At 45.8% G+C, this 23,389-nt stretch overlaps 1 protein-coding gene across 2 annotated transcripts in view; it reads left to right on the forward strand.

Annotated features, from left to right (window-relative positions):
• The first annotated feature begins 220 nt into the window (after positions 1–220).
• AMPH (amphiphysin) overlaps positions 221–23,389 on the forward strand; it is a 109,647-nt gene continuing 86,478 nt past the window's right edge. For both annotated transcript variants that reach the window (XM_063129598.1, XM_063129608.1), the window contains exon 1: positions 221–361. In XM_063129598.1, the coding sequence (XP_062985668.1) occupies positions 293–361 (69 nt within the window). In that variant the 5' untranslated portion in view covers positions 221–292. The remainder of the gene's footprint in view (positions 362–23,389) is intronic.

Below are 23,389 nucleotides of genomic sequence, written 5' to 3' on the forward strand. Positions count from 1 at the left end.
CCAGGCATGCTTATTCCGCGTGACCGTCGGTGCTCTTACTGCCGAGTGTCACCTTAGCGTCACGTATGAACCCGCCTCCCGCGCTCGTCCCCGCTCCCCAGTCCAATCTCTGGGCGACTCGGCGCCAGCTTCCCTCCCGCTGTCCCTTTAAGGTCCCCCTCCCGATCTTGCCTTTGTCCCTCCCCTTTCGCTCCCTCTGAGTCGCGCGCTCCCCCTCGCTCGCTCTCTCCTTCTCTCTGCCACTGGGCTCGGCTTGCTTTGCCTCCGCGAAGGGATCCCAGGAGCAGCCACCATGGCCGACATGAAAACAGGCATCTTTGCGAAAAATGTCCAGAAGAGACTGAACAGGGCGCAGGAAAAGGTACGCCGAGGAGGGGCCGGTTGGTCGCGGTGATGCGCTCTCGCTGCGCCTTGGGGCACTGAATCCATGGGGAGGGGGGGCGGTTGGAAGCGGGGAGGAGAAGGGAGGAGGAGGAGGAGGAGGAGGAGGAAGGCGCGCCTAAGCGCAGCAGGGGCTTGCAGCGCTTCACCCTGGGATGCAGCAAAGGGGCGGGGAGTCGAGAGCCCGGGGAAAGCGCACCGCGGCTCTTTCTGGGAAGGGACGCCTCGGACCAGGCAGAGCAAGGCGCGGCGTTTCCACGCCGGGGTAGGCGATGGGAGACGCGCAAAGGCAGCCGATCGGCGGGAGGAAGAAGCCCAGTCCCGGGCTTGCAAAGGCGACGCCGAGCGCTCCTGCCACGGCACGGATGCGAGGCAGCGGCGCTGCTGCTTCGCCGCCTCTCGCCGCGTGCATCCATTTCTCCTCTCTGCATCCTATGCAGAGGGCCTGCAAGAGGCACCCGGAGGGACCCGCATCCCGCGCTCTCGAAGGCTGCCTCGCAGAGAAGGATCTTGGACTCTAATCCGGGGCCCACGGCGGGGAGGGGGCATTTCTGGGCACTTTTCCTGCAATGGAATTGATATACCTAATACTACTAATGCTAATAAAGCATCTGGAGGAGCAGAGTGCTGAATTGATTGGGGGGGGGGAGTAATGTAACACCCCACCCCCCAGTGTACGCAAGTGCGCTGAGTACATCCCCAATGTGCAACGCACGCTGAAAAACATCTCTCTCGTGCTTCTCCCTTGCTGCTCTTCATGTCTGCCGCGATTGTTTCAAGGCGGTAATGTCATGTCCTTCTCCCAGAAGGTCAGGGGAATCCAGGAGAATCGGTTAAAACAGCGATAATCAACGGCTGCGTAAAGAGAAGTGCATATTTCTTTTGGCAGGATTAATTGAATTGGAGGCAGGGGAGACTGACAGCAACACCCCAAATGCCTAGCTTCTGAGTAGTTCCATGTGGTGCTCTGCATTTGTGTTACGTTTGAAAGGCACCCTTTCTTCCTGACTGAAGCATAAATAACTCCTGGCGAGTGGATTATTGAACATGAAAGATGTCTCTCCGAGGAGCGTTTGGCTAATAATTACCCAATAATGGTGATGGTTTTTCCCCTCTCCACCCACCCCCTTTCTCTGTTGGCAAGCTGCCCTCTCAGTGATGTTATGTAATACCCCTTGTCCCATTTAGTCATTATTATCTTGAATGAAACATGTTTAGATGGAATGATGCAATGGCACACAACTGACATTCAGCCCTGGTGCGTGCTCTTCTCTCGCTAGCCTGACAATTCGGTATCGTTGGCCCTTGTGACCAGAGCACCCACTACTGTGGCGGGTGCTGCACTGATCTGCTTCAGACATGACAGCCGCTTGGGTCATGTGTCAGAGGTAGAACTTTCAGAGGTTAAGAAACAGCTTGGCACAAAAGGTGTTGCATGCGTGTACCAAGGTGCATCAATATGTGGTGCTGGCTAGAGGATTTGGTGGTGGTGGGGTTGTCCTTAGGCAAAGCACCCTAAACTAGGAGAGGCAAGTTGGAAGCTCCATCACATGGTCTCTGAGCTTCCTGTGTGCTCCTTGAAAAGGGAAAGTATTTAGTGTGACTGGGGCAGGGTGGGAGTGGTCCCTTTGGCATCCTCAGGGCCTCAGTATACGCCTGATTTCTGGAGCTGGTCCTGCTGACCGAGGTTAATCAAGTGAATGATAACGCTTTGCACAATTTTGCAATCTCATTTCTTAAGGCACCGCTTGCGAGAGGTCGCTTTGTAGTTCCTGAGAGGGGCTTGCACGCATTTGCCTCCCACTGCTTCCCACCTGTCTGTAACAATATTCAGGGACGACAGCAGGGTTTTCTGAGGCCTGATACACTATTTCAGCCTTCTCCAGCCTGGTGCCCTCCAGATGTTTTGGATTGCAACTCCCAGCATCTCTGGCCACTAGCTATGTTAGCTGGGACTGATGGGAGTTGAAATCTGAAACATCTCAAGGGAACCAGGTTGGGGAAGGCTGCACTATTTGGTTAGGAGGAGAATATCCTCAAGGTGTGCTCATCAAAGCCGCTCTGAGCCCCGTACACTGCCCCCCCAGTTCTCCCTCCTCGCCTCCACATCCTCAGCCTGCAGCCTTGATATCACTGTAGCCACCATCAAGGGAACATAAGCCCTTTGGGCGCCTGCAGTGCAAAAGGAGGATTGCCTCTGTAGTCCTGAGCTATTCGCAGTAAGAAAGATTTGCTTCTCCCGCAGCCCTGCCTCCATGCTCGCACACTTTCCATACTGTAAGAGGATTGTGTTTCTTTTAATAACTGCCCAAGCTCATCGTGAACTAATGTGATCTTCCTCACTGTGTGCCTTGGGAGAGCAGAGCAATCAATTGATAAGAATGGCCTTTTCTAAATCACTCCTGTCAGTAATCCATAAGGGCTACCATTTTTTTGGGGGGGGGGGTTTCCTCCTGCCATCTTTCCCCTGAAGGAAAGGAAAGGAACCTCTTGTGCAAGCACTGAGTCATTGCTGACTCTTGGAGGGACGCCAGCTTTCGCTGACGTTTTCTTGGCAGGCCTTATAGCGGGGTGGTTTGCCGTTGCCTTCCCCGGCCATTATTACCTTTCCCCCAGCTAACTGGGTACTCATTTTACCGACCTCGGGAGGATGGAAGGCTGAGTCGACCCGAGCCGGCTGCCTGAGAACCAGCTTCCGCTGGGATCGAACTCAGGCCGTGGGGAGAGTTTCAGCTGCAGAAACTGCTGCTTTGCTCCCGGCTGATTAAAAACGTCAGATAAGACACTGTGAAGGCCCACGCTGCCAGACCTCCTGATGGTTTAGAGCGGGATCTGACAGCTTTCTTCGTAATACTCGAAGAAGTACCAGCAAAGGGGAGGAAGAGATGGTGTGACTGAAATGGCAGGTCTGCCCATGTAGCAGAATGAAAGGGTAGAATGGACTGGACCATTTCACACCACATGTAGGGAAATCGCTTTAAAAAAGAAGAAGCTCTCCTATGTTTAAAAAGCACCATTGCTTGCCCTGGCACAACAAGACAGATAGGATGGTTTCCTGAAAGTCTGAATAAAAATTCCCAGGTAACTGGTAGCCTGAAAATTGGATGCTGGGATCTTATAATATGAACTTTTCATTCAGCTCTGTGTTGAAAAAGAGGAAGCTGAGAATTTTTGAAAACCTTTCTTAGCCCTGTAGTCCTCAGAGAGATGCTGACATTGTTCTTGGGAAGAGTGCCTTGAATCCTCACTTGTTGGTGGTAGTAAAACTCTTGGCTCTTAGTAAATCCCTTATGCTGACCCATCCCATCGCCTTTTCTATATCCACAGCACTTCTTGCTCCGGAGTGCTCTATGGCAATGATACCAAGCGAACATGGAAAGCCCAATCACCTGGTGGTGGCCTCTGTTCCTGAGTGGGCACAGTGGGTGAAATCATGGCATGTGTGGCATGCAGAAGGTCCCATGTTCAAACCCTGGCACCTCCAGATTGGACAAGGAAAGACTGTTATGGGAAATCCTTGGTGTTTGCTTCCTGTCAATGCAGACAACACTGCAGGGATGCAGAACCATTTTTTGAAGGGGGCAAATTGCTCTCCTGGGCTCTCATAGGCTGGATTGCCCAGCCCTACCCCTGCTCATTTTGCCTTTCTTCATTTTGTCTCAGCATGGAGACAGGGACTCAGCCAGAAGAAGCAATCTCCCACTGCCTGCATCCTTGCTGTTATTTCCATTGGAGGCTGGTAATTCCGCTGTCAGTGGGGTGGGGACTCCATTCTAGGTTTCAGCCAGAACTCTAAAGGAACTAGGTTGGATGGCTCCTTTAGAGTTCTGGCTGGTTATGACGGAAACCCAGAATGGATTCACCACCCCATTGACAATAGAGCCACCAGACTCCACTGGTTATCTCCAGTCTCAGATTGAAGATAACAGTAGGGATTCCTCTGGGGTGTGGATTCAACTAGAGGACAGAGCTTGGCCTCCAAGCCCCACCTCCTGGAGTAACTTAAAGAGGTCTGCGAGCCATATTAGGTCTGTGGGCCAGGGGTTCCATATCTCTACAGTTCTGAACAAGATAGACCAATGGTCTGATTGAACATAAGGCAACTTCCTATGATCCTATTTAGAGACTCAGTTATCCTTCATATATGACAATGAGTGCCTGGTATGATTATAATGGGGGTTCTGCCTAAGTCCTATGAGGAACAGCTGTCTTTGCTTAGCCTGGAGAAGAAAAGATGAAATCTGAAGGGCTGCCATGAAGAAGATGGGAGCAGAGTTAAAACTAACTAACTAATAGGTGGAAAGTTGCATGCAAGCAGATTTTGGCTAAACTCTAAGAGAAACGTCCCAATGATCAGAGCTGTTTGACAGTGGAGCCAACCGCCTTGGGTGGGGTGGGCTCTCCATCGCTGGAGATGTTTAAGCATCAGATGGACAATCTCCTCCAACACTTCGTCCCTTATGCAACCCAGGTTTACTTGGTGTCACAAGTAACACCAACAGTCACAACTTGGAAGCCTGGAAATATGAGCAAACCAGATCACTCATTTTAGTCATTTAAATATTCTTTTGTATTCATACAGTTAATACAGTTTGCTGTTGAAAACTGTTTATATGAAATGCTGGCCCAAAATGGTTTCCCAAATAAGAACCTGAGAAAGAGAGAGAGAGAGAGAAAATGGTTTCTTTCTCAAACTCGGTAGCAATCCGTATGGAGTTTTAAGTCCATCTGTTCATTGATTACTTAATGAAATACTGTAATGAGTTTGTTATGTTCTTAATTTGTCAATAATTTCCCCATCACATTTATAGGTGGATGTACATGTGTTTGTTCACAAATGCAAATCGGAGACAAAATTTTGTAAATATGTTAATTTACTCACCAGGAAAGATTAATACCACACCATGGTAGATACGTCTTCTCAGCAGGGCTGGCCCAAGACAGAATCTCCTCTTAACACTGGTGATGGGATAGTCTCCTGCACTATACTTGAGGCAGCAAGCTACTTTAGTGGGCAAGGGACAGGCTGGGGGCTCAGGAAAAACAGCTGGCGCTGCCTCTCCCCACCCCCAATCTGCTGCCAGAGATGGCTGTCTCACTCTGCCCAATGGTAGAGCCAGCCCTACAACTCAGCTCTTTGTTTTCAATGGGGCTGGCTCCCAGGTAAGTGTGCATAGGATTACATGTATGCTGTATTCCTATAAAGTTGTACCCAAAGAGGCTCACGGTGCTCAGAAGATGGAAGAAGAAGAAGAAGAAGAAGAAGAAGAAGAAGAAGAAGAAGAAGAAGAAGAAGAAGAAGAAGCAGCAGCAGCAGCAGCAGCAGCAGCAGCAGCAGCAGCAGCAGCAGCAGCATATCAAAACATGGGATCCAGGATCTAGTTGCATTTAGTTCCCACTGAAATCAATGGGACTTAGGTCGAGTCATGGCCAACATTTCATATTGATGTCAGTATCAGTACTCCAAGAAAGCTGACAGTTATAGTTCATTTGAACAGGCATAATACCAACATTTCAATCAATGATTGAACCAAAACCCTACGTGGTATGGTGAAAGTGGAGAGGAAGAAAACTTCTCTCATAATACAACAACCATTGGGGTCATCCAATGAAGCTGAATGGAGAGGGATTTGGGACAGTATGTACTTCTTCACATAGTACATCATTAAACTGTGGAATTAGCTAACACAAGATGTAATGATGGCCACCAACGTGGGCGGTTTTAAAAGGGGATCAGAAAAATTAATGGAGGACAAGGCAATTGATGCCTATTAGTCATGATGGTAAAATATTGTCTCCGTTGTCAGAGGCAGTATCCCTCTGTATGCCAACTATGGAGAACATGAGTGGGAGAGTGCTCATGTCCTTATTGTAGGCTACCCATCGGCCTTTAGTTGGTCAATGGGGGAACAGCCTGCAGGACTAGATAAGCCTTTGGTCTGATCCAGTGGGGCTCTACTTATGTTTTAAAAGAGCATCAGCAGAAAAAGTGCATAGATGTTTTTTTAAAGCAATAGTGGCAAAACATGGATTAAAAACATCTAAATCCTCAGGATCAGCAGCTCTTGAGCTGACTGATAGAGCTGAATGATAAAGCACAATCGGCTCTTGATTTGATGGATAAAAGCACAAACAGCAGCAAACAGCCCAGTAATGGGATATTTCAAAACCAACACACTTCATTCCTAAGTTCCCTTTGCCACCATCTTTCACCCATGACAATCTTTCCACACACACATACCCTCCACATACACACATCAGAGACAGCGGCCCTGTTCAGAAGACACCTTAAACCACAGTGGTTAAGGCTTAAACCATGCTGGTTAAGGCCTTTTCCTTAACCAAGTAGCCTTAACTGCAATGGTTTAAGGTATCTTCTGAAAGGGCCATTGTAACAGTGCAGTCCTAACCAGGCCTGCTCAGAAGGAAGCCCCACCAGGTTCAATAGGAAGTACTGCCAGGAAGTGTGGATAGGCTTGCAGCCTAAGAGTCTGAACTCTCTTCCCAAGCCTAAGTGGGATGGTGCCCTTGTGCTACAACCCTAAAGGCAGGGGTCCCCATTTGGGAATTTGAAAAAGTGCTGTGGGCACTACCACAAAATGGCTCCCATTGAGGATGTGGTTAGTCACATAATGGCTGCCATGGAGTGTGTGGGTGATGGTGTGGTGCCAGCCTCTAGCCTCGTCCCCAGCCTCTGGCCTCATTATTTTTCTCCCTTCCCCATCTCTAGCCTTGCCCTTTCTCTCTCACTCACCCCTTTATCTTCTGTTTCTCTCCAGCCTCTATCCTGCTATTTGCCTCCTTCCACCTCTTACCTCGCTGTTTCTCTCCAGCCTCTATCCTGCTATTTGCCTCCTTCCACCTTTCACCTCGCTGTTTCTCCCTCCCCCTCGCCTGTAGCCTTGCTCTTTCTCTCCCCTCTATTCCTTTGCCTTGCTTTTTCGTCCTGCTCGCTGACCAGCTGACCAGTGGCAGGTTCAGGAACAGGAAGGAGAATCAGGGGCCCACCCAATGTCGTTTGGACTACAACTTTCATCATCCCTGACATTGGCCATGCTGGCTGGGGTTGATGGGAACTGAAGTCCAATAGCATCTGGAGAGCCATATGTTCCCCACCCCTGTTTTAAATGGTCATTTCTAGGCTAGAAGATCCAGTCATGGCGTGAGACTGCTAATGCACCCCAGTGTCCTTTGGCAAGGAAGTGTAATCAGTTTCTTCAATATACAGTACATTAAACTAGCAGAGATCAGCTGGCAGTCCTCAGCCCTCCTCTCAGTATCCAACCTGGCAAGCACTGTGAAGCAGCAGCCAGGAGGGTGTAGACGCCCTGAGCAGCTTAAGAAGTCCAATGGGCTGCTCATAAGATAGGCCTTCGAGTCTCCATATTACATCAAACACAGATTATTAGATATTATAATGAGCTGGTTTGGACATGACGTTAAACCATACTTGAGTATTACAAGAAGAAGCCTATTTGAACCTCAGGTTCGCACACTTCCCTCCTGATCCGGTGCAACTAGGAGAAGGATTTTGGAAGCTTTTGTTTCTGTCTTAGATTAACCACAGCTTGCTGTGTCTAATAAATGGTGGTTCATCTTAAATGCATTCCATTCTGAGGTCCCTTAAGTCTTGCAGGTCTGACGGCAGTCAGAAAAAGGCAAGGAAACAAAAAACAGGATTTGGGGTAGCTCAACATGGGTTATGGTGGCTGGAAATCTCTGCTATTAAGTCACTAGGTACCTGTTCAGATGTCACGCTAAGCCACCATAAATTGCTCAAAAGCATGATCCACAGTGGCTTGCTGTGTTGTGTGGCAGTAGTTATCCCTCCCCCCATGTTATTACCCACACCTGCTACCATGGGGTTAGTGGGCTTCCATGGTGGTTTCCATGTTGTGCAACAGGAACTCTGTTCCACGGAGAGAGAGAGAAATGGTGGCAACCACAGAGTCTGCCAGCAAGAGCAACTGCCACTTCTGGTGATGCTCTTGTTGCCACAGACTTTCTCTATGGTCATGTGACCACCACCACCCCTTTGTTCAATGGAGTGGCCAGGGCAGAGGAGGCAAGGATGTGCAGCTAAACAATGCAGAGGTATGAGCAGTAACTACAGAGAGTGGGTGAGTAGCATAACCATGGGACACCGGATAGTTCCTGGTTGTGTGGCAGGCCTGCTTGCAGTGGTTCCATTACCTCTCCCTTCTGTGTAGTTACTGGAAACCCCCCCACTCCTCCTCCTCACATATCTGAATAGGGTCTAGGAGAATGTTGTCTCAGCAGGAGCTAAAACCAGCTGAAGCCTTATGTAGTTTAATAGCTCTGGCCCTCCTGGAGGAGTTGGTTTGAGTGTTAAAGGCCCTCACCTGATTTTGTAGCCAGAGACTTATGAGAGGCTGGGGAAATAGACTCCTCCTCTTAGTCAGAGAACAATGGCAGGGCCATGTCCTCTGGCCAGGGGTGCCCTAATTAATGCACTGATTGTCCTGTTTCTGAGGAAGTAGCCTGTGCCTCATTCTTATCAGAATCTGCTACTGCACACTTAGAAGTGTGAGGGCTATGGGTCACGACAAACTATAGTTTGTTGGAACAAGCTAATTTCAAACCACAGTTTAGGAAGCTGGCTTGTTTCAAAAAGCTACAGTTAAGGGTTTGGACATAATACTAACCTGGTTAATTGAAACTGAAAGCTTCCAAATTCCTTTTGGCAGCTGTGTTGGAGGACGTGCACATGCCTGAGGCTCACTGTGTCTCATCTTCATGGCTTAGCATTTTAGTACAAATTGGCTCAATGCGATAAAGTCTTATGATCTGGCACCATTTCACATTTTCCCCTTGATTAAAATTTGTTCCAAATCATATTTTTAGTCTCATTGAGCCCTATTTACATATTATTTGTTAATGAACATTGTTGTGAGAAGCTTCATTTTCCTTCAATCGTCACCAGCTGTGTTCTTGATGGGCATCAAGTTTTTGGAATGGTCTTACATAATTATCTGTGTAAAACCATTGCTACAGATTTTTTTTGTTTGTTGTTTATTCGTTCAGTCGTTTCCGACTCTTCGTGACTTCATGGACCAGCCCACGCCAGAGCTTTCTGTCAGCTGTCGCCACCCCTAGCTCCCCCAAGGTCAAGTCTGTCACCTCCAGAATATCATCCATCCATCTTGCCCTTGGTCGGCCCCTCTTCCTTTTGCCTTCCACTTTCCCTAGCATCAGCCTCTTCTCCAGGGTATCCTGTCTTCTCATTATGTGGCCAAAGTACTTCAGTTTTGCCTTTAATACCATTCCCTCAAGTGAGCAGTCTGGCTTTATTTCCTGGAGTATGGACTGGTTTGATCTTCTTGCAGTCCAAGGCACTCTCAGAATTTTCCTCCAGCACCACAGTTCAAAAGCGTCTATCTTCCTTCGCTCAGCTTTCCTTATGGTCCAGCTCTCGCAGCCATAGGTTACTACGGGGAATACCATTGCTTTAACTATGCGGACCTTTGTTGTCAGTGTGGTGTCTCTGCTCTTAACTATTTTATCAAGATTTGTCATTGCTCTCCTCCCAAGAAGTAAACGTCTTCTGATTTCCTGGCTGCAGTCAGCATCTGCAGTAATCTTTGCGCCCAGAAATACAAAGTCTGTCACTGCCTCCACGTTTTCTCCCTCTATTTGCCAGTTATCAATCAAGCTAGTTGCCATAATCTTGGTTTTTTTGAGGTTTAACTGCAACCCGGCTTTTGCACTTTCTTCTTTCACCTTTGTCATAAGGATCCTCAGCTCCTCCTCGCTTTCAGCCATCAAAGTGGTGTCATCTGCATATCTGAGATTGTTAATGTTTCTTCCTGCAATTTTAACTCCAGCCTTGGATTCGTCAAGCCCAGCACGTCGCATGATGTGTTCTGCATACAAGTTGAATAGATAAGGTGAGAGTATGCAACCCTGCCGTACTCCTTTCCCAATCTTAAACCAGTCCGTTGTTCCGTGGTCTGTTCTTACCGTTGCTACTTGTTCGTTATACAGATTCCTCAGGAGGCAGACCAGATGACTTGGTATCCCCATACCACCAAGAACTTGCCACAGTTTGTTATGATCCACACAGTCAAAGGCTTTAGAATAGTCGATAAAACAGAAATAGATGTTTTTCTGGAACTCCCTGGCTTTCTCCATTATCCAGCGGATATTGGCAATTTGGTCTCTAGTTCCTCTGCCTTTTCTAAACCCAGCTTGTACATCTGGCAATTCTCGCTCCATGAATTGCTGGAGTCTACCTTGCAGGATCTTGAGCATTACCTTGCTGGCATGTGAAATAAGTGCCACTGTCCGATAGTTTGAACATTCTTTAGTGTTTCCCTTTTTTGGTATGGGGATATAAGTTGATTTTTTCCAGTCCGATGGCCATTCTTGTGTTCTCCAAATTTACTTTGAATTAAATTACAGATGTCGGAGAGATTAATGGACCACTCTGTGTTTAGTATAAAGAAGGAATCTTATAATTACCTGCCACCCCAAAATAGATCCACATTAGTTTTGACAAAAATGAACGAGCATGTTTTAAAAGCAGTTGGATTCCATGTAACAATTCCATGATACATCAATTTGATTTTTCAGTGTGTGTTATCTAACTTAGATATTATGGCTCTCTGTTTTTATTATATGTTAATTGATCACATTAGTGTCCTGCCCCGTCCACCAAGAAGATGTACATGGTGTATGTTACCTTATCCTCAATATGATTCTGTGAATTAGGTGAAGCTGAATGAGAGAGACTTACATAAAGGCACTCAGGCTGCAATCCTGTACTCATTTACCTGGGAGTAAACCTTATTGAAATCAATGGGGCTTTTGAGTAGATATCATGCCCCCTCTGGAGGAATCCTCCTAAGATGATGATCTGGAGCCTTCTGAGCCAAATGTCCCTTGAGAATAAGATGCTTCAGGGAATCCTGGGCCTTCAGGAGAGATAGGACTTCAGACTATCCCCCTTGAAAGGCAGAGAGCTCTGCTTCTGAGTCGAATGAGGTGCTGAGCCACCACCCAGCTCCTAAGAATGCTGGTGCCTGAACATACAGGTTCAGACCATGACCAGGCAAAGGAGTGCCTGCTTACAAAGAAAGACTCCCAGGAGAAACTGATTCCTCATGAGTAGGGCTCTGACCAGAGAGCTCTAATGTACTGCAGCTGAACCTGGGTGGGGCTCAGCAATCTCTTCTGATAAAATCCTTCAGTGTCTGCATAGTTAGTGCTGGAAACTCAGCTCTTACTGCCTTGCATCCTGTTTGTTGACCTTGGCCAGATCTACACCAATCAGGATATTCCACTATGAAAGCAGTATATAAGAGGCAGGAGCCACACTACTGCTTTATAGTGGTATTGAAGAATACTGACAACTATTGGGGCCCATGAAACATACCATATACTGCTTTCATCATGCTAAATCCTGCTTGGTGTGGCTCCTGCCTCTTATATTCCACTTTCATAGTGCTATATCCTGCTTGGTGTAGGTCTGGCCCTTGCCTTCTGATTGAGCCTCTGTGCTACAGACCTTGGACTCCTGCTTGACTCTGCTTCTGGAGTGGGTAATGTATCTGATTGCCTAATTGTATTTTGGCCTCTGCCTGCTATCTTGACCACTTCCCCATATATCTGACTGGTTGATTGTAATTCAACTTTTATCTGTTTACCTTGCTTTGTGGTTTGCCCCTTCACTGAGTCTGCTGTAGCCAATGCAGGACAGTAGTCATGTAGGTTTGCAGTGTCAGCTGTGGACAAGGGGAGACTTGAAGCCAAGTCTTCCCAAGTCTAATGTAGAACTTCTTTCCTTTGGAAACTAGCCAAAATTCAAGCCTGAACAGTCTTCCTGATGTGCTACTAGACCTATTTGATTTGGGCTGGTTTTAATGAGGGGTGTTATGTAGGTGTACATTAATACTGATGTTTGATTCATTGTTTTAATAGAGATTTTATTTGAGCTTTACTTAACTCTGAAGTGGGTGTTGCTAGCCAACCCAAGCCCTCTGGATATGGCAGATTAGAAATCTAAATACTTTAAGGCACAACTATGTGCATTTTAGACAGAAAAGGCCTACAATTCCCAGCATGTGTGGCTCTTTTTTCTGTCTAAACATACATAGGATTGCACCTATAGTCTACCAGGACAGAAAATTGATAAGGCTAGTATTGGTTGGGGATTCTTCCTTTTCTTGATAGGCTTCTTAATCCTTGGATCTTGAGTAAAGGCAATATTGCATTTCTCAATCCATTAGTCTAGTTTTCAGAAGCTTTCTGGTAGGGTAGAAACCTTAGGTTGGGAACTGCTTATTTCCTGAAGTAAACACACAATTTCAATATCATTAAGCTGAATCTGCCATCAATCAATTCTGTCTAATTTAGTCTATGAAATTTAGCAGATCTGGTTCAGGCCAGTGTGCCTAGATGGTTCAAGGACCAGGTGCTTCTCCAAATGTCTTAGAAAATGGAATATTCTAAGTGCGCAACAACAACCCTCATTCGCATCATACCCTCTTGGTTGTGTGAACTGCCTTTTGGATAGGCAGGCCAGCCACATGTCTGTACCTGGCTGCTTCTGCGGAATTTGTCTGGATTGCTTCTGAGGATTTAGATGCTTTTAAAAAGCCAGGGAGGCAATGGAGGCTGGTGGCTTTGATTTTTGGTGGGGCTGTGAAACCCTTCAGAACCAGCCAGAATTCGAAAGGAGCTATCCAAAATGCTGTACCTGTTTTGTGTGTGTGCGTGTGAGGGGGCAGGGGAAGAAGAGACATGGTTCAGCACCTTGGATAGCTCCACTGCAGGGAAGAGTAGTACTTAGAGTTGGGCTAGATCTAAGCTCTGACAAGTCTCTTTTGACATGGGCATTGGTATGGGGATCAGATGCATCTGTCATTTATTGGATTGCCAAATGGTATCTCCAAACAGTCTAATACAAGTGAGATAATTACCCAAGAAAGGTAATAGGTGAATAAACCCTTCTAGACATAATTATTTTAGCTCAGACCTCTTTTACTCCTAATTACCTAATCAGCCGTCCTCTCTTCATTCCTTGTCACCTGCCTGGATGCTCTTTTTTCCGCATATTAAGGAATTAATTTCCTCACTTTGTAGCATTGACCCCAATTCCTTGGCAGCTACTAAGCTATAATCAAACTTCTTTTCCTGTATCCTCAGCTTCTGTGAGTCTGTGACTTCTAGCACTGTAGGGTCCAGTGACTCAACCCGTGAGCTAAAAATAACCCTCTTTTTACACAGAAATATGCACAGTGAAAAAGGATATATAATCATATATAAACATTATGCACTGCACCTTGAACACGAAAAGCTTTTATTGTTAGAACTTGGTTCCAAATGTGAGGCCAATGGGGTGTTGTTTTAAATTCTTTTATTACCCAAATATATATAATCCTTTCCACAGAGTTATCAAAGTGACAAACCATACAATGTCATTACCATAAAAAAAACCCAACAACAATAAAACTGCACAATGAGATTCTAATATTATTTACAACGCATATAATAACAAATTAGTCTGCACTCTTCCTGATTTTAGGGTGACAAAGACCTATGATACTCTGCTTCAGTTATGCCTAGTTGGCCAAGGAACAGACTGTTAAAATTCCTTGTTTACACATAATATATATATACACACACATGTATTTAGCCATGTACATATGTCATCTCTAATGCCACCAATCCTTAGCTTTAAGGCTAGTTTCCTATTGAATATTAGGGCATGGCCTAATGTAGCTTGTGAGTACCTGTGTGGGGAAATATTTCCTGAACAATCCCCCTTTCCAAAGTTCACTGCTCTTTGTTTTCCCTGCTGAAGAGCCTCCTGCCACACCCCAGTTAGGGCGCCTTACACTTCCTTGTAATGATTCCAGTCGATTGGATCACATTGTGAACATAACAATGCTGGCTTCAGGGTGATCAGAGTTAATAGCATGGATGAGTTTTGAGAAGTGTGATTATTTACATTTCTGCAGGGGGGAAAGCCCTTGGAGGAAGGGTCTTTCCTGGTGGAAATGATGCAGATACCTAAATTTCCCCTCTGAGATCCTGAGACTAGTGGTCCCAATCCCATCCCTGGCAGGAATGGACCCTGGGAGAACCTGCCTCCACTTTCTCATCATCAAGGCAATTTACTGGGGTTTGGGGAAGGGGAGGTACTGTTTCCTGCAGCCAATGGACAAAGATTCTTGCCAAGGGGAAAACTGTATGGAATAGGGGGATGTTTGTCCAGCAAAATATAAAATACTAGAATATATATTACTGTTAAATGCTATAGACATGTGGGAGCATCATACAAGTATATGCATGGTAAGAACATCTCTTTCTTATGTAGAGAGTAGTGGGGCAGAAATCTCTTCAGACTAGCAAGAGTATTACCAAGAGCAAAACTACATGTTACACTATTTACAGTACATAGTGTGTAACTGAGTATTAGGTGTTTTTTTTTTTACTGTAGTGTAAGCACATGCACCTTCCTCAAAACCATCCTCTTCCCCCCTACCCAGGATGATTAACAAAAGAAAAAGCTTCCATTGGTGTTTTCTTACCTGCAGAGGGGAATTTCAGGAGAAATGGTGGGGAAGGTTTAATCTCCCTGTCCAGTGATCCCAATCCAAACTGAGGCTGTCAGCACTTACACTAAAGTAAATAGAAAGTTACGCCTCAGCTACATGCTACACAGTTATCATAACATAGTTTGCCTCCTACTTAAGTAACAACCAGCAAACCTGAGACAGTAAATGTCAAGATGAAGATAGAAAAGTCCTGTTGTTCTATGAGCTACATCAAGAGTGAACCCAAAGAGGAGGATCAAGGGTATCTGATGAGAGATTGGGCATGTCCGCCTGACCTTCGAAGTGCGATGTAGATGTCCTCATGGCCTGACCCAGCAGCCATGGGTGTTGTTAGAGAGACAAGGGACTGGTCGACTGCCAAGAGGAAAGAGAATCAACCAGTCTCTGGCGAATAACAAAGTGTGTTCCAGCCAAATATCCTGTCATCAGAAAACAACACCTCAAAGAAAACAAACAATGCTGTTGGGCTTAGAATTCATCTTGAAATGACAGTACGTTTGGACAACTCCCCTCCCCACCCCACTGTTTGGGTAACTTTTTCTCTTTACCTGAGTTTGTTTGATTAAAAATGTCTAAACTGCTTTCAGGATAAGCCTTCACAAGGTGATGTACAGTTCTGAAACCTACGAGCATCAAGGGCACTACCCAGAGGATTGCATCCTAAGCCTTTAAAAACACACGCCTGTAAAATGAACAGTACAAATTAATCCTGGGGGTATCAATGAATAAAATACAGATTAATTTTTTTAATTAAAAACAGCAATGAAGTGATAATGAGTGGAGCTCTGCTCATGCAGCAGTTTCTTCCACTTACGGGATATTGGATTTAGGTCGGGGGGTGGGAAATGCCAGGTCTGGGGCCAAATTCCAATACAACCCTCCAGGTTTCCTGAAATGCCCACACCCACTACTCCTGGCCCCACTCACTTTCCCCAGGTGCCAATCACTTTGTAACTTCCTGGGTTTTGAGCAGGTTTTTTTCCATTCTAAAATGTTGAAATGCCTTTCTTAAGGCTTGGTTATCTGCAGTAAGAGCTTGAAGCAAAACATATAGGTTGGTGTGTGTGTGTGTGTGTGTGTGTGTGTGTGTGTGTGTGTGTGTGTGTGTGTGTTTAAATATATTTTTGGCCCTTCCTCTCCTGTTGCCTTTGGCCCCACCCTCCACAGGAATGTGGCCCCTGAGACCTTCACTGAAATTGAATTTAGCCCTCGAGCTGAAAGAAATTGGACACCCCTGATGAAGGCTTGGTCTGGCCATGTCCTACTAATGTTTCATTGTCGTCCAAAATTCAAAGGATTGTTAATTAGAGTTTATAGTTAGCCTGGTTTGATATAGATGCTTATGCTCTCTTAAGCATCTATACAGAGGGATGGGGGAGTGCGACCCTGTTGGTTCTCCTGGACTTCTCAGCAGCTTTCGATACCATCGACCATGGTATCCTTCTGGATAGGTTGTCTGAGCTGGGAGTTGGAGGTACTGCGTTGCAGTGGTTCCGCTCCTACTTGCATGGCCGATTCCAGAAGGTGGTGCTGGGGGATTATTGCTCTGTGCCATGGCTCCTAAGCCATGGGGTTCCACAGGGCTCTATCTTATCCCCTATGCTGTTTAACATATACATGAAGCCGCTGGGGGAGGTTATCTGGAGATGTGGACTGAGGTGTCATCAATATGCAGATAATACCCAGCTCTACCTTTCCTTTTCATCAAACCCAGGTAAGGCAGTGGCTGTTCTGAACCAGTGCCTGGGCATGGTAATGGACTGGATGAGGGCTAACAAACTGAGACTCAATCCAGACAAGACAGAGGTACTGTTAGCACATGGTTCATCTGTCCGGCGAGGTGATGTTTGCCCTGTCCTGGACGGGGTTGCACTCTCCCTAAAGGATTGGGTCTGTAGTTTGGGGGTGCTTTTGGATCCAGAACTGTCACTTGAGGCACAGGTGAACTCGGTGGCAAAGAGCACCTTTTATCAGCTTAGGCTGATATACCAACTGCGCCCTTATCTGGACGGAGATAGCCTAGCTGCAGTTATCCATGCTCTGATAACCTCTCGTTTGGATTACTGCAATGCGTTATATGTGGGGCTGCTTTTGAAAATGGTCCAGAAACTTCAACTGGTACAAAACAGGGCAGCACGTTTACTAACAGGGACTGGTCGACGAGACCACATCATGCCAGTCCTTTTCCAGCTTCATTGGCTGCCAGTCCAGGTCCGGGCCCAATTCAAAGTGCTGGTATTAATATTTAAAGCCCTAAATGGCTTGGGGCCAGGCTATCTGAAGGAACGCCTTCTCCCATATGTACCTGCCCGGACCCTAAGGTCATCCTTAGGGGTCCTTCTCCGTGAGCCCCTGCCAAAGGAAGTGAGGCAGGTGGCTACCAGGAGGAGGGCCTTCTCAGCTGTGGCACCCCGGCTATGGAATGAGCTCCCTAAGGAGGTTCGCTTGGCACCTACATTATATGCTTTTAGACACCAGGTTAAGACCTTTTTATTCTCCCGGCATTTTAACAGTCTATAAATAAATTTTAACTTGGTGTTTTAAATTTGTAATTTTGCATTGCTGCTGTTTTGATCTGGTTGAGCTTTTATATTGTATTTTATATTATGGTTTTATACTGTTGTTTTATACTTTGAATGGTTTTAATTTTTGTGAACCGCCCAGAGAGCTCTGGCTATTGGGCGGTATAGAAATGTAATAAATAAATAAGCTACATCCCTAGGGTGTGGAAGCTATCCTTATATCAAGATGTAGGGTTGCTTTGCACCTCCTTTGAGAGTGTTGAGTTCAGGAGCACCCATAAACTGCATACCTGACTTTTCAGGAGAAGTACAACCCCACCCAATACAGGCCACATACCTCTAGATCGATGGCTTTCCCAACCCACAGGACCTCCATCTTGTGAGCCTGAGGCTGTGTGGCCTCATCAATCCCCAAACTGCCTCCAGACACTTGTTCAAAATTTCCAGCACCTCCCTGGGCTTAGTTGGAAACAAGAGGTAGAGTTGTATGTCATCTGCATACTGACAATGTCGCAGCCCAAACCTGTGGATGATTTCTCCTGGAGGTTTAATATTTTGCACCTAGTGCCAACAAAGAAGCCAGCCTGTGCATTCATGATGGCTAGCACCTCAATCTTGTTCCCTTAAGCCAATTGGGTTTCTCTGGATACAAACAAGAAATGCCATTTGTTCAGAAGTGCCTCTGGGGAAGTGAAAGCTGCATGTGGGGCTCGACGGTGCCTTCTGATTTGTAGTAGCCGTAGGTAAACAACCCTTACTTAAGACATTCTTTCATGACTTTTGCTTCTCCTACTGATTCAGGAATGGCAATGAGTCAATGTGCGCAGTGTGCTCATCAGCATTCTAAGATTTTGCTGATGCCACTAGGTAGTGTGTCTGCGCCGACAAGGCAAAGAGAACCGGTCCCTCGGCTGCTCACTGTTGCAGCGAAATGCCCAAGCCAAACACTAAGCTAAAATATTTACAAGGACGGCGTGCAGATCCACTTCTCTCAGTCGACGGCTTGCTCTTCCCCAAGCAAACACCCACGCGCACCCCCCAAAGGATTTAATGCATCTGCTTCAATCTGTCTGTTGCTGCTGCATTTCATCTGGCTAATTTTTCTTCCTTTCCTGCCTGCAATTCATGTTAGACTGCTCTTTTTTAAAAAGAAGAAGAAATGGCAGAAGGTCCCGTACAGTGTTTAGTTCCATTATATCCGATGCATCCTCATGCATGTTCAGTGTATGAACAAAACCTTTCCATGTATGAGCTAAGCGAACTTGACGTATTTGGGAGTGGGGAGGAGCTGGCACTAATAGCAGCACTATGGCCGTGAAGGCGGCTGCTGTTGGGCTGTGGAGTTTCACGCCCACTCACCTACCCACTCCAGTGGTGGAGTGATAAATTTTGCAGGCACTCATGATGACAGTCCCCATAACCATGGCCCCAAGGAGAGTCCCAATATGCAGGCGGCTGTGTTGATCCATATCAATAAACCAGTTTATAAATGTTCATCTCCACCAGGGAGAGGTCATTAATAAAGTAAATAGGTCTTAATAGCCCATTCTAGAGCAAGCCACCTCCCAAAATACTTTGCATTACAACAAGGAACGATATATTGTTACTGGGAAATAAATTTCCCCGCAACTACTGTGAATATTGCAGCTCAGCTCAGAGGGAACTGCGAAGTCTGGGAGTGGGGTGGGAGTGAGAAATGACGTCGGTGCCCCTCCTAATAAATCAGTGCTGGCACTCTGACCCTGTGTGGTCTGGCTCTACGACACCACTGACACACGCCGCCCCTCTGGTTTCCCTGGTTGCCCTTTAGATAAATGTTGATGTGATTGGAGGTTTTTTCTGCAGAAGCTGTGAAGAGAAAAAGGCTATGTTCAAAATTGTTCTAGTACTTAAAGAAGAAGAAAAATGTTCAATTTATATCAGATTGATATACTGAATAAAACTATCTAATCCAGAAAAAAAATCATACTAAACCAGGGGAAATGTCCTATTTAACATGTGTTTTTCTACAGTGGCCTGAAAAGCAACAACTTTAGTTTTAGAGGAAGGTGCATTTCTTTTCTTTTTTAAAAAAGGTCAATTAGGGAGCCAATATCTGATTCTTGGCTGCAGCTGGCTTCTCTCTGAGTACTTTGTTCCAATATCTTCCTCAAGAAAATGTTTTTCTCTGCCTCTTGGAGGATTAGGTGCTGGGCTTCATCTCTGAATCACCACACGGAGGTTGTTGGAAACATTCCTCCACTTGGTGGCTCTATGGATGGATGAGGACCTTGTTTACATTCATTTTTTTCATAAGAATTTACCAACATTCACAAATATTTGGGACAGAAAGAACCTGAGGTCTTAAAACACTGAATGCAGGAGAATTCAGGGCTTTGAGTGCATAAGTCTTTAAATTCTGGGTTTGAATCCCTCTGTATTCAATCATGAATTAGTGTTGTTGTGCCTTCTTTTTCTGACAGGCTCTTCATTTCTAACAGCTATATGGCAGTAGGTACAAAATGGTCATCTCTATGTTGGGAATAGCTGTACCTATTGCATTTGTCCAGTGCAGATGAGTGAGAATTTAATTTCAGTTCCATTTTGATAAGAGTTTAACAAAATTCACCAGCTTTCTCCATATTTGGGATGGAAAGGACTTGAGATTTTTTAAAAAACTGAAAGTGGGAGAAAACAAAACTTTCAGATTCATCCACCCATAGGTGGCTGCTGCCTGATGCAGTCATAATGTAGACCAGGGCCATAGCTAGACCTAAGGTTTATCCCTGGATCATCCAGGGGTCAAACCTGTTCATCTAAGTGACACACAGGAGATCCAGTGCTCAGGCAGGGAAGAACCCTGGATGATCCCAGGATAAACCTTAGGTCTAGCTGTGGCCCAGGATGCAGAGTCTCCGGTACACCCATGAACTCAGGGGCTGATCTAGGCAGTCATAGGAGCATAGGCAATGTTGCAGTAACCCAGAAAGCTAGTTGTATAAATTATCAGGTATAGGCACAATAATCATTTCAATGGATTGTGGTGAACTGACTTATATTAATGGAAGGGGCAGGAGCAGTGTTAACCCCTTTGTTGGGGATTAAGGCTAATTTTTTGAACACTGATCTGTGTCCTGCTCCATCAGGGAATCCATCATCTGTCCTAAATGACGGCTCAAACAAGGAAGCTCAGTGTGGCCAAGATAGCTGGGTCATATCTGGAACTAAGGTCAAGTTTCAGTACCTTGGTCAGCAATCCTGGTAGAAAACAGGTTGCTCCCGCAGAGTCTGAGAACAACTGGGAGGCATTTAGAGCCAGGCCAGGAGAATCTCTCTAGAAACTGCACCCCTTCAAGTACTTCATCTGTCTGTTAAAGCACCAGCAGACTTTTCCTGTAAGCATTGATGTTTAGAGACTGAAGTTTGGAGAAGGGGAGAACCAGCTGGGGACAGCTCCCTAGAGTCTCCCTGTTTACTAGAGGAGTCCAAGGTCTACTCCGCAGAATCAGAGAGTACTGGCACCTCCTGGGATTTGGGCCCCATTTCAGAAGGACCAGAAACAGGTTCTGATGCTTCCACAGAGACATTGTCACTGGAGGCCTCAGTCTCCGAGTCCTGTGCCATGATAATCTGCTTCTCTCAGCTAATATTCATGCTGAGATGCACAGAAGTGGCAGGTGATGTGACCCACCTCACGTTTCTGTGTGCCTCACGGAGACTTACTTCATACAGAAATGCAACAGAGAACCTCCAGTAGGGCCAGATAAGCAAGTCTGTGTCATGACACTATGGCAGGATATGGGACTGGGCTATAATTCATGTTGGGATACTGTTAAGGTTGCCAGCTGTCAAAATGGCCAGGCCTTTTCTTGTGCCTTTAACAACAAGTTGAGTTGCAGAAATTGGCAGATGGTGGACCTTTTCACTGCAAGTGTAACTTTATCCCCATTGGGGCATTATCCTCTACATGGTGCTAATCATCTGGGGAGTGAGAGAGAAAGCGAGAGAGAGAATTGAAATGTGTCCGTTGGCTCTGCCTTCCTGCCCCCCATCCATGTGATGAGGGGAAATGTCTGTAGAGGGGGCCCTGATTTACATGAGTAGGCTCCCCCCATGATTTTAACCCTGATCGTGCAGGGCTCTAAATCACAAGGGAAGAGCCTATATGCATAGAGCAGGCTCCCCTCCCCAGACCTCCCCCAGCAAATGAACAGCAGAGGATGGAGCCAATGGGGATGTGATGGGTGGGGCCACTTGATGCAGCCTCATTCTCTCTCCCTCCATGTGATTATGTTCATGTGGAGGATAATGTCCAAATCAGGCTCTAGCTTCCTGCTGCTGTCTGCTAGAGGCCAGTTCAAAAGTTTGAATCCCCTTGGATATGATCTATGAAAGACCAAAACAAAAACAACCCCCCCAACCCTATTCTGCATATTTTTCCTGTGAATTTATCAATTGCATTTTCCATATATAATCCCAAAGCAGTATACATTACAATGGAAGAGCCACAGAATAAAAATCAAACAAAGAACGGCTCAATCCTGAACATCCTATGGCAATATTGCACCATGCCTCAGAATAGCAAAAAAACACCACATCTCCCTAGAATACAAAATAGACTCCATTTTATATTCTCTGTGGTTTTTGGTTTTTGCTATTCTGAGGCATGGTGCAATATTGCCATAGGATTTTTAGGATTGAGCCGTTCTTTGTTTGATTTTTATTCTGTGGCTCTTCCATTGTAATGTATACTGCTTTGGGATTATATATGGAAAATGCAATTGTCTGATATATCATGAAGAATCCTGTACAGAATAAGGAGCCGTGTTGTTCCCTTTTTATAGTTCCATGCAACCACTATTGGAAGGCCATTTGTTCTTCTCTAGGGAAGAAGATATTGTAGAAAGCAGTCAACCAGAGTCAATCCAAATAATCGAACCATAGTACCAGAAGTAATGTCACTGCCCTAGAATGCCTATGGGAAATTATCTTCAAGTTCTGTTTCAGTAAGCTTATGATCTTTGAGATGAAGTAATACTCTAGATCTGTGGTCTTCAGCTTGAAGGCTCTGGGGATATGGAAGCTGCTTCTGGAAGGTTTGCTGAAACGTTGTGAATTTTACAGAGTCATTGTCCATGGTCTTTAGTTGGCACTTATACTGCAAATGCCCAATCATTGCTGGATTTTGGAAGGTATTGGGAATGAATTGGAAGAGGTCCATTAGTTTTAGGATAGATCCCAGATGCATGGAAAGCAAGTAAGAAACAAGGGATGTGGGTCCAGAGAGCAGCCCTAGTGATTAACTCCCAGAACTTGCATCAGTGGAAGGCTAAGCTTAAACCCCAAATAGGTATGTTGAATACAGAATTGCCTGCTAAAGAATAAGTAGCTTACAAAGAGCCTCAATATGGAGGAAATACGATGTTTGGGAAATCACTGAAAAAGCAGTCAATTCCATCTAGCCTGAAAGAGGCTGCCAAACAGGGTTGGGGAAGCTGTGGCCCTCCAGATGTTGTTGGACTCCAACTTCCATCAATCACAGTAACCAGGGCCAATGGTCAGGAGCTGTAGCCCAACAACATTAGGAGGGTTACAGGTTCCCCATCCTTGCTGTATAGAAAGCATTGTTAAAGAAACCCTCCTTAAATCCTCATGATTTGGGGGAATTTCAAGATAATTTTAATCATTCTTTTCCAGCCCAAGTGGTTGAGTGGGTAGTGCCTGACATGCTCCAGGTACTCCTGGATGAAATAGATTATTTTATTTATTTACTGCATTTATATCCCACCTTTTTTCCTCCAAAGAACTCAAGGTGGCATATGATACCTCTCTCCATTTTCATCCTCACAACCACCACCCTGTGAGTTAGGTTGGACTGAGAGTCTGTGACTGGCCCAAAGTCACCCAGTGGGCTTCCATGGCCAA

Source organism: Elgaria multicarinata, chromosome 1 (genome assembly GCF_023053635.1).
Source record: "Elgaria multicarinata webbii isolate HBS135686 ecotype San Diego chromosome 1, rElgMul1.1.pri, whole genome shotgun sequence".
NCBI classification, from domain to species: Eukaryota; Metazoa; Chordata; class Lepidosauria; order Squamata; family Anguidae; genus Elgaria; species Elgaria multicarinata.